Genomic DNA, 9,634 nt, shown 5'->3' with positions numbered 1-9,634 from the left:
GCACTGTAGTTCCGAGACTGGGGGATAGATGACATCACCCTTCTGGGGATGATTTCATTTATGCCCTTTCTGGATACATTTGCACGCAAACCCAGCCTCAGGAGGGAGAGAAATCCACACACACACAGCGCTTGATGAGGCTTTGTGTACTGAAGGCTTTATGAGCTGATTGGCAGGGTCAAGTGGCCGCTGCTCAGAGGGTGACAAGCTCTGTTAATTGGCTTTTTGCCAGGCAAAATTGCACATGAGAATTTTCCTAGTGAGCCTGTGCTAATGCTCCCTTCTAAACAGCTTAAACTTCCCCGGTGTGAGCCCCCAGAATTGCCACCCCAGGAATGTAGAACAAAAAGTCCCTGCCTGGGGTGGGCTTAGTCCCCAAACATCCTGTACCTTCAAGTGCAGCGATCCTCAGGGGCCGAGGAGGCACTAGAGAGAAAAAGAGACTTTATCAGAGTACAACCTTTGGGCTGAAATGAGTATTTATTACTTTTGAACTCTCTTCTGGCAGATTCTGCCAGGCATTCCAGATAATTTCTTCTAACTAGAAATGTTTTACCGAGTAAATACGTGCTTCTGTTCCCTGCGTCTGCCCTCGGTTGTTCAGTGGTTGGGGATTAATGCTCTAGTTTCTGCATGAGAAAAACTTTAGGGACTACGCCCACGGAAATATGAAGCAATTTCTATTAGCATAAATGTGAAATGTGAACTGTGTAGAACGGTCCCCAGGCCTTGGGAGAGGAGAAAGGAAGCCCTCACTCACGGAGCTGAGCCTGAAGGAACCAGATAAAGTGAGTGGCCAGAACAGCAGTGAAAGGGCGGTGTTGTCGCTGAGTGGTGCCCCACCCCCTTCCTATGTTGGGGTCTTAACCCTCAGTGTCTCAGCATGTGACTGTAGTTGCAGATGGAGTCTTTATTTATTAAAATTTTTTTTAATGTATGTTCATTTTTGAGAGACAAAGTGAGAGCGGGGGAGGGGCAGAGAGAGAGGGAGACACAGAATTGGAAGCAGGCTCCAGGCTCTGAGCTGTCGGCACAGAGCCTGACCGGGGGCTCGAAACCAACCGGGAGATCATGACCTGAGCCAAAGTTGGACCCTTAACCGACTGAGCCACCCAGACACCCCAGCAGATGAAGTCTTTAGAGATGTAATTAAGTTTGGGGCACCCGGCTGGCTCAGTTGGAAGAGCATGTGACTCTTGATGCCAGGCTTGTGAGTTTGAGTGCCGCCTTGGGTGCAGAGATGACTCAAAAAATAAAATTTTAGGGGCATATGGGTGGCTCAGTCGGTGAAGCATCTGACTTCCGCTCAGGTCATGACCTCACAGTTCCTGAGTTTCAGTCCAGCATCGGGCTCTGCACTGGTGGGATTCTCTCTCTCTTCTCTCTCTGCTCCTTCCCCACATGCGCATGCACTCTCTCTCTCTCTCTCAAAAATAAATAAATGAACTTTTAAAAAATAAATAAAATCTTAAAAACAGAAAAAAGAGGGAATGAAGTTAAAATGAAGTCATTAGGGTGAGCCCTAATCAAATATGGCAGGCGTCCTTCTAAAAATAAATCAGGATGCACAGGGAAGACAATGTGCAGACAGAGGGAGACGACGGGCACCTCCAAGCCAAGGAGAGAGGCCTCAGAAGAATCAACCTTGGTGACACCCCCGACCTCCAGCCTTCATAATTGTGAGGAGATACATTTCTGTCAAGCCACCCGGCCCAGGGTGCTTTTTCATGGCGGCCCTGGCAGACAAATGCAGGGCCTCAAACTGACTTCCAGTCATATGTTGCTGTGAGAGCTCTCGGTCCTATCTCCACACCCAGAGAATGACACTTCCTTTGCGCCAATGTGGCTGGATCTTTCCCTGGGGCTCTAGCGTATATTTTCTTGCTGTCACGTCATCAACTATGGCTAACCATGCTTCTTTATACCAGTCTTAATAATCTGCCTTCCTCTTTTGTGTCTTCACCTGCTGAACATGTGTAGAAATTTGTCAAGCCTTCTCTTAGTTACTTATCCAAGTTACTCATATTTCTCTCTTTAAAGTTCACCATGTAAGTCCCTTTCTTTAATCTGTACATTTAAATTGCTAATGTGCTACTTGCCTAGCTGCTCTTTATAAAGTGGCATTTGGGGGTGTTTATCTTTTCAACTCAGAAGGAGAATTGAAGGGACTGATTGTTGAATTCTTGTTTTCGGCTGCGCTCTTTGAGCTTGGCTAAAACTACTCACTGGCTTAGGGGGAATCAATAACCAAGGGTTCTGTATTCAGAGGGGTTCTATCTAGGGGTATGGAAATGTCCTTTGTGGTCCTGAATATGTGTCAGATCACAATTCATTGCCCTATTCTTATCCTTAAGTCAACACAAAAGACAAAGAGGGCCGGGGGATGAAAATAATTCCATCGGTTAGTAAGTATCTCCATGGAGACCAGAAAATGCATAATCTCTATGGAGACCCTCAAAATCTTTCCTTCGGAAATTACAGTAGTAGATGATCTGTTGTAATTATATGTTGAGAGTGGAGAGACAAAGTGACAAGACGCAGAGGACGACAGGATAATGCTCCTCTTTCCTTGGTGGAAATTAGAGCTATTTCGACTCTAAATTTAATCAATTGTGTTACTGTAGTAAAATTCTGAAGTTTGGATTCTGGGAGATTATTTCCCTAGAATGGGATAAGAAGTACCTGAGGAGCCAGTGTTCCTGGACCCAATGCCGAACCAGATGTCTGACTTGTACTTGGCATTCAAAAAATGTGTTAATGGATGAATGGATGCAATAAGCAATTGGGCAGGATCTCATCCTGGGGGATGTCAGTCATCTGCTCTGTTAAAACAGAGGGACAGGACCACTGCCCCGGGGATCCTGGGTAATGTCTGTATATGACTGAGTACGACCAGGAACTTTTGGTTTGCTTCTTTCCTTTCTTTCAAGGAGAATCGTGCTCAGTGGTATAAACATGGTCCAAGGAGGAAATGAAGTTCAGTCATGGTGAGGAGATAAACAGGGAAAATAACAGGGAAAAATAAATAGGGAAATATACCAGCTAATGAATGCAAGCCACTGTTTCCAGATAAGTCGTATCCCATTATAACCTACATGCCCTTGGCCTCTCTAGCCTCTGGATATGAAATGGGATTCTGATTACTTTTTATACAAGGTTATTATGGTCCAATGTTCCACTCCCCCACCACGGCTTATTTGTTGGAAAAGATTATTTGTTATGCAATTTGGGCTCCAATGTTTGAGAGTTTTCCAATGGTAATGCCTCAGTTCAGTGCCCAAACATTTCTGTCCACTGCCCTGTTTCTTCCTCCTTGTCTTGCTGTCATGTTATTACCCTGACCGCTACCCCAAAATAGCTTTAGCATGATGGTCTTTATTGCTTGATTACAAACTGAAAACAAATCATCTTTAATTCCAAGGATAGCCACTGTTAAATCTTGGTGTATATATTTCCAGGTTTTTCTCTGGTTATGCATATACACATAACATTATATAAATATGTAAATTATATACTTAAATATAACTTCACATATATGAAGTAGCTTGAGGTCAGGGTATACATTTGTTTTGTACCCTGTGTTTTTCTTTCTTAACAATGGATAATGAAAATACTTTTGCATGCTACTAAATATTGTAATACATCATTTTTAATGACTATGTAGTACTTGCTGCATAAAAATACTGTCATTTACTTAAAAATCTGTTAAAATTTTAATCTGTTCCTAGTTTTCCCACAATTATAGCTATCCCAACATGCATCTTTTCATATCCATTCTTATGTACTTTTTGGTTGTAACCTTAGGATACGTGACTTCAAGTAGCCTTTATGGGTTGAGGAATATGAACATTTTAATACTTATTTATTTTTGGCAGAGCTCACACAGGGGAGGGGCAGAGAGAGGGGGACAGAAGATCCAAAGCAGGCTCTGCACTGACAGGCGGGCAGCAGGAAGCCCGATGTGGGGCTTGAACTCATGAACCGTGAGATCATGACCCAAGCTGAAGTTAGTCGATCAACTGACTGCGCCACCCAGGTGCCCCAGGAGTATGAACATTTAAAAATTTTTTTTTAAAGATTTATTTATTTTTGAGAGAGAGAGACAGCACGAGGAGGGAAGGGGCCAAGAGAGAGAGGGAGACACAGAATCTGAAGCAGGCTCCGGGCTCCGAGCTGTCAGTGCAGCTGACAGTACCATTTACTAGGTACACATAATTTACACAAGATGGTAAGCTCTTAGGTTATCAGGGCTCACGCTTTTCTAAACTTTGTATTTGCCACATTCTCCTAGCAGTGCTTGGGGAAGGCAGGGCTTCATAACTCAGTGAAGATGATGTACCAGTGACAACCATGAAGGTATCTGGAGGTATCCTGGAGGACCCTGAGGAAATACATGCACATTTCCAAAGGGAATGTGGGGATTAAGCTCTAGCACCCCACTCTGCCTGATCCAGAGCACCAGAGGGAACAGAAATTCTCAGGATACCGGGACACATCAGAGGATAAACACCCCTTACCTCGGTGGAGGACTTTAGAGTTTCCTCCAATTATTCGTGATCTCCGGGGGACTCACTTTTTGTAGGTCCAACCTCTGTACAGCAATATGGGCGTTCCCGCGCATGAATGAATGCCTGGTCCCAACAACCTGAGGTGCAGCCGATCACGTCAGTGGCTGCCACTGTTTGTCACTGTAAGTGAAATACTTTCTGGAGCTTCTTTTCTCTGCAGTCACTAAAAAGTGAAGGCAGTACTGGTCCCCAGAGGGGACCTGGGGCTTTTGCGAGCAGCCGAGAGAGGGGGAGAGGGGGAGAGAGAGAGAGAGAGAGAGAAAGAGAGAGAGAGAGAGAGAGAGCGAGAGGGCGAGAGGGCTCGGGATAAGTCTAGACACGGGTTTCCTTCGATTGTCTTCCCTTCCTCCTTGCCCCTCCGGCCCCCATTTTCCCCTTTCTCCTGGGTCGACGCTCCCGCCTGGGACTGGAGCCCGGAGATGGTGGGGTTCAGCCCCCCAGTGATTTTCAGCGCCTAGCATTCCAAGTGGGGCTGTTTTCAAGCAGCAAAAGCACTGGGAATTAACAGCTCTCGACCTCTTCCCTCTCGCTTTCCTCCTGGGGTTGGTCGAAAACTTCACCCAGACACCGAAGCAGCTCCGCCCTGGTAATTTTGAACTGACCCCGCGGGGCACTCTTCTCCCGAGGTCTCCTTGCCCCAGACTCTGTCCTCGGGGAGGTCGCCTGGAGCCCATTTCTCTGGGGGTAGATGGAGCGGGGTGGGCTCGTTTGCAGCAGGAAGAAGATGGCAGAGTTCAGAGCTGGCACTCACCGCTCCCTCGCCGCCCGGGACCCTGCCCGCTGGGCCGCACCGGGCCGGGGTGGGGGCGAGATCGGGGGGGGGGGAGCATGAGGGTTGGGTACGCGGCCAAACCCCAGCTCCGACTCGGTCCCCTCCTCCCCACGCCGGGCGCCGGGGCCGAGGCCCCTTCCCCGCACCCGTCTGCCGGCCTCCTCCCCGCTCCGCTCGGCCGGCTGGGCGCCAGGCACGGCCCGCGGGAGGCGCTCTGACCCCCGCCAGGACCCCCGCCCGCCCGGCAGGCGGCGGCGCAGGCGGCTGCGGCCTAGGGCGCCGGGCGGCCGCGAGCCTCCTCCCCCTCCCGGAAGCGCGGGGCGGGGTCCCCGGCCGGGCCGCGGGGGCGGGCGCGGGGGCCGGGCCGGGGCGGGGCGCGCTGGGCTCGGCGCTCGCGGGCTCGGCGGGCTGTGCGCGCCCACTCCGGCTCCAGGCGGCCAGCGCGCGCGGGCCCAGGCCGCCGGGCTCCAGCCGAGCAGCTGCGGCGGCGGCGATAGCGGCAGCTCGGCGGCGAGTCCCCGCGCCCCTCGCAGCCCCTCCCCGGCGCGGTGCATGGAGACGCGGCCCGCCGCTCGCCGCTGAGCCCGCCGCCCGGCCCGGGACCCGCCGGGGCTGGGGTGGCCTCGGACTCAGGCCGGTCCCCGCGCCGAAGCCGGACTCGAGCTCGGCCGCCTCCCCCGCCGCCCGAGGGCTGCGCGCGGCCCGCGGGCCTCGTCGCCCGCGTGGATCGCCGCGGCCCGGCCGTCCCGTCCCAGGAAGTGGCCGTCCTGACCGCCATGGCTCATTCCCCGGTGCAGTCGGGCCTGCCCGGCATGCAGGTAGGTAGGAGCCGGGCCGCGAGGGGAGGGAGGGATGCGCGGGCCGGGGCGGAAGCGGGGAACTTGGCGGTGTAAACACGGCCCCCCCACGCTGCCCCTTCCGGGGTCGCGCCGGCCTCCCGCGCCGCGCTCCAGCCCTCAGGGCGCCCCTGCCCGGCGCCGCGGCCCGGGAGCTCGGAGGCTCAGGGGCTCGGGGACTGGGGAGGGTGGGGGGGGGGGTGCAGGGACATAGGGGCCGCGGCCTGGAGGCGCCCTCGCTGGCCGGGAGCCGGGGCAGTCGGGCAGGGATGTGGGGGAGCCGGCCGCCTCGCCGTCCCCGCCGGCCTCTCCGCACGCCGCCTCCCGAGCCGCAGGCCTGGCGCCGGCTCGGTCCCTGGGAGAAGTGATGGGGGGGAAATGCCCTTGGAGGCCCCGGCCGGGTCTGTGGGCCCTGCGCGCGGGCGGGGGGCGGTGGAGGCCCCGTTCCCCCGCGAGCAGGCGATAAAGTTGAGAGACGGGAGGGGAGCCCCGGGCGCGCCCCGACTCGTCCTGGGCCGGGCCGGGCGGAGGAGGCAGGGCGGGGTGCGGGAAGGTGTGACCGCCAGCCCCGCTTCCCAGCGCCTTTGCTCCGCGCCTTTCCTTCTGGGGCCAATTGAGGGGAAAGTGCGAGCCTGCAAACCTTCTGGAAGGAGGAATCAGTCGGACAGCGTGTACTCCGGTTGTCCCGAGCCGAGGCTGACCCGCCCGATCTCGGGACACTGGGCTTTCACTTGGGGACTTGATTGGATCCAGACGAGCTCCTTCCCAGTAAATCTCTCCGTTGCTACTCTGTGGTATCTTGGCTTACCAGTGACTTTTTTTTGGACGGGGGAGAAGTTGAATTTCAAAAGTACGCGAACACAGTAAAGTTTTTTTCGCCTTTGGGGACTGTTTTTAGCCTTTTGAAAAACAAAACCACTTGGCTCTCGTTAATTTATCTTATTTGTAGGCACATAAATGGTGGTTAAATAATTAGGATTAAAATCTCACGATAATAGTGAGAGTAGGTCTTTATTGCTGCCCCAGTTTTAGTTTAGCGAGTGAGCATAAAGAGCTTCAAAAAAACAACCACGGTATCCAAGTGGATTATTTGTTATTTTACAGACATCCGCGGGCTCATTTTTTCTTCTTCCCTTGCTTGTTAGGGCTGAGAAGTGCGGTGTTTGGACCTGGCATGTTAGGGGCTGAGAATTGAATCTGCCCCATCTTATGAGACCTATCATCCCCACCCCCTTTCTGTAACCATAAAAAGAAAGCTGGATTTCATTGTTCAGGTTTGAAATCTAGAAAACTAGGAACACAAAGCTACCAGAATTTTAGCGTGAGGTATGTGTGTGTTTGGTTTTTTTTTTTCTGTAAAGGAGTAACAAAGTTAATATTTTAAGAGTGCACTGGAAGAAAACTGTCCTTGAATCTCATTTAAAGATCTTTTAAACTCAGCAGGCATTTCAAATCTAGGCTTCTGCTGACTGCTAGGTAAAAATCAGATGTGGTTTTTTTTTTGGTATTTCCTAAAGTTCCTGCTTTAGTGTGGTTGGAATTGAGAGGCAGGAAGGCAGGGTGAACTGGGTGAAAAATTATTCCTGACCAGTAGAGCAAGAAGGACCTCTTGAGTTAAAAACGTTTTTTTTTTTTTTTTCATCAGTATTTCCTTTAGACTGACAGTGTTAATCAGGTTGTAATCTGGTAGAGATGCCTCACTTAGAGTTTACAGTGGAGGCATGGGGCCTTTGTGGAAAGCGAATCAGTTTAAAGAGGTACTTAAAAGCCCTGCTGGCTGGGTGAAGTCAGTATCAGATGGTCCCCCAAGGCTGTCTGTTCTCAACACTTCTTTTTGTCAGTTTTTCCTTTTTTTGTCTTGGAGAGTGTGGGCCAACATCTTGGAAAGAGAAGGTAAATTTCTGTTACAAGGAAACTGTTTTTGTTTGGTGGAGACCACCAAATTTTCAGCTGTCACAGTTTTGGGGGGTGTGCAGAGGTGGCCTGGGAGATTTCGGTACTTAAGTACATTTGCAAACTGTGTAATTGTTTTTAGTGTGCCTTTTGGGGAAGAACATTCCTTTCCTTTCCCTTCTCCCAAAACGAAAAACAACAAACATTTAGTTTCTACTTTGAATTAGCCCTTGCTGCTGCCCAGGGAGGCTTTCCTTAAATTGTTGAGGATTAAGGGAAAGGCACACCCGCCTTTGACTGTTCTCTGGGATAAAACAAGAGAGAAGTACTAACCCCTCTGTGCCCTGTCCTGATACATTCCATCCCTCCCTTTTCTTCTCTCTCATCTTGTGAACAGAGCTTATAAGGAGTTGGGTTAAACATTTCAGAGAGGGGTCAGTTGGTTTAAGTGTCCAACTCTTGATCTCAGCTCAGGTCTTGATCTCACGGTGGTGAGTTCAACCCCCAATTTGGACCCCACACTGAGCGTGGGACCTACTGAAAAAAAAAATCAGACTGCAGAGTGAATTCAGGCAGCCTGAATTTAAGTATCCTAAAGATACTTAAAAGTAAACCTGAATGAAAGGACGTTTTAGTGTAAACATCATCTTTCCTTGTCTTGCAAATCGTTTTTGTGCCTTCTAGATTTTTATTGGAACCTCTTGAGGCATAGGTATTATTTATGCCATTTTTCTAGAGGTGGAGGCCAACAGAGACTAATTGAACTGACCAAGGTGAGGTAGTATATTTGGCAAATGTGTGATTTTAAGAAATCTTTCCTGTCTCCAAGACCATACTTCTACTCATCATGCTGTATTGTTGCTTTATTATTTTTTTATTAAAAATATTTTTTTAAATGTTTGAGAGAGACACACACACACACACACACGCACACACACACACACACACACACGCATACGCGCGAGTGGGGGAGGGGCAGAGAGAGAGGGAGACACAGAATGTGAAGCCGGCTCCAGCCTCTGAGCTGTCAGCACAGAGCCTGATGTGGAGCTCGAACTCTTGGACCGTGAGATCATGACCTGAGCTGAAGTCGGATGCTTAACTGACTGAGCCACCCAGCTGCCCCTGTATTGTTGCTTTATTATTAACTTTGCAAGCTTTAAAGGTTCTTTTCATTTCGATTTGGGTTTGCTGAAGAAATACGAGAAATTAGAAATACGAGGTTGATTTTTTTTTTTTTTGAAAATTTTTTTTTCAACATTTATTTATTTTTGGGACAGAGAGAGACAGAGCATGAACGGGGGAGGGGCAGAGAGAGAGGGAGACACAGAATGGGAAACAGGCTCCAGGCTCTGAGCCATCAGCCCAGAGCCTGACGCGGGGCTCGAACTCACGGACCATGAGATCGTGACCTGGCTGAAGTCGGACGCTTAACCGACTGCGCCACCCAGGCGCCCCAACGAGGTTGATATTTTATTCCATTAGGAACCGTTATTGAACACGCATGTGGCAGGTCCCAGGTGAGGAGTTGAGGACTGGACATCTGAATGAGTTAATATTTTCAG

The 9,634-nt window shown here is 50.4% G+C and overlaps 1 protein-coding gene across 1 annotated transcript in view; it reads left to right on the top strand.

Annotated features, from left to right (window-relative positions):
- The first annotated feature begins 5,742 nt into the window (after positions 1-5,742).
- STK24 (serine/threonine kinase 24) overlaps positions 5,743-9,634 on the top strand; it is a 122,512-nt gene continuing 118,620 nt past the window's right edge. Inside the window, exon 1 of the mRNA XM_047851408.1 lies at positions 5,743-6,158. Within this exon, the coding sequence (XP_047707364.1) occupies positions 6,117-6,158 (42 nt within the window). The 5' untranslated portion in view covers positions 5,743-6,116. The remainder of the gene's footprint in view (positions 6,159-9,634) is intronic.

The sequence above is a fragment of the Prionailurus viverrinus genome, chromosome A1, assembly GCF_022837055.1.
Source record: "Prionailurus viverrinus isolate Anna chromosome A1, UM_Priviv_1.0, whole genome shotgun sequence".
Classification (NCBI taxonomy): Eukaryota; Metazoa; Chordata; class Mammalia; order Carnivora; family Felidae; genus Prionailurus; species Prionailurus viverrinus.
The sequence above is the reverse complement of the archived record's forward strand: the minus strand, read 5'-3'. Positions and strand labels throughout refer to the sequence as shown.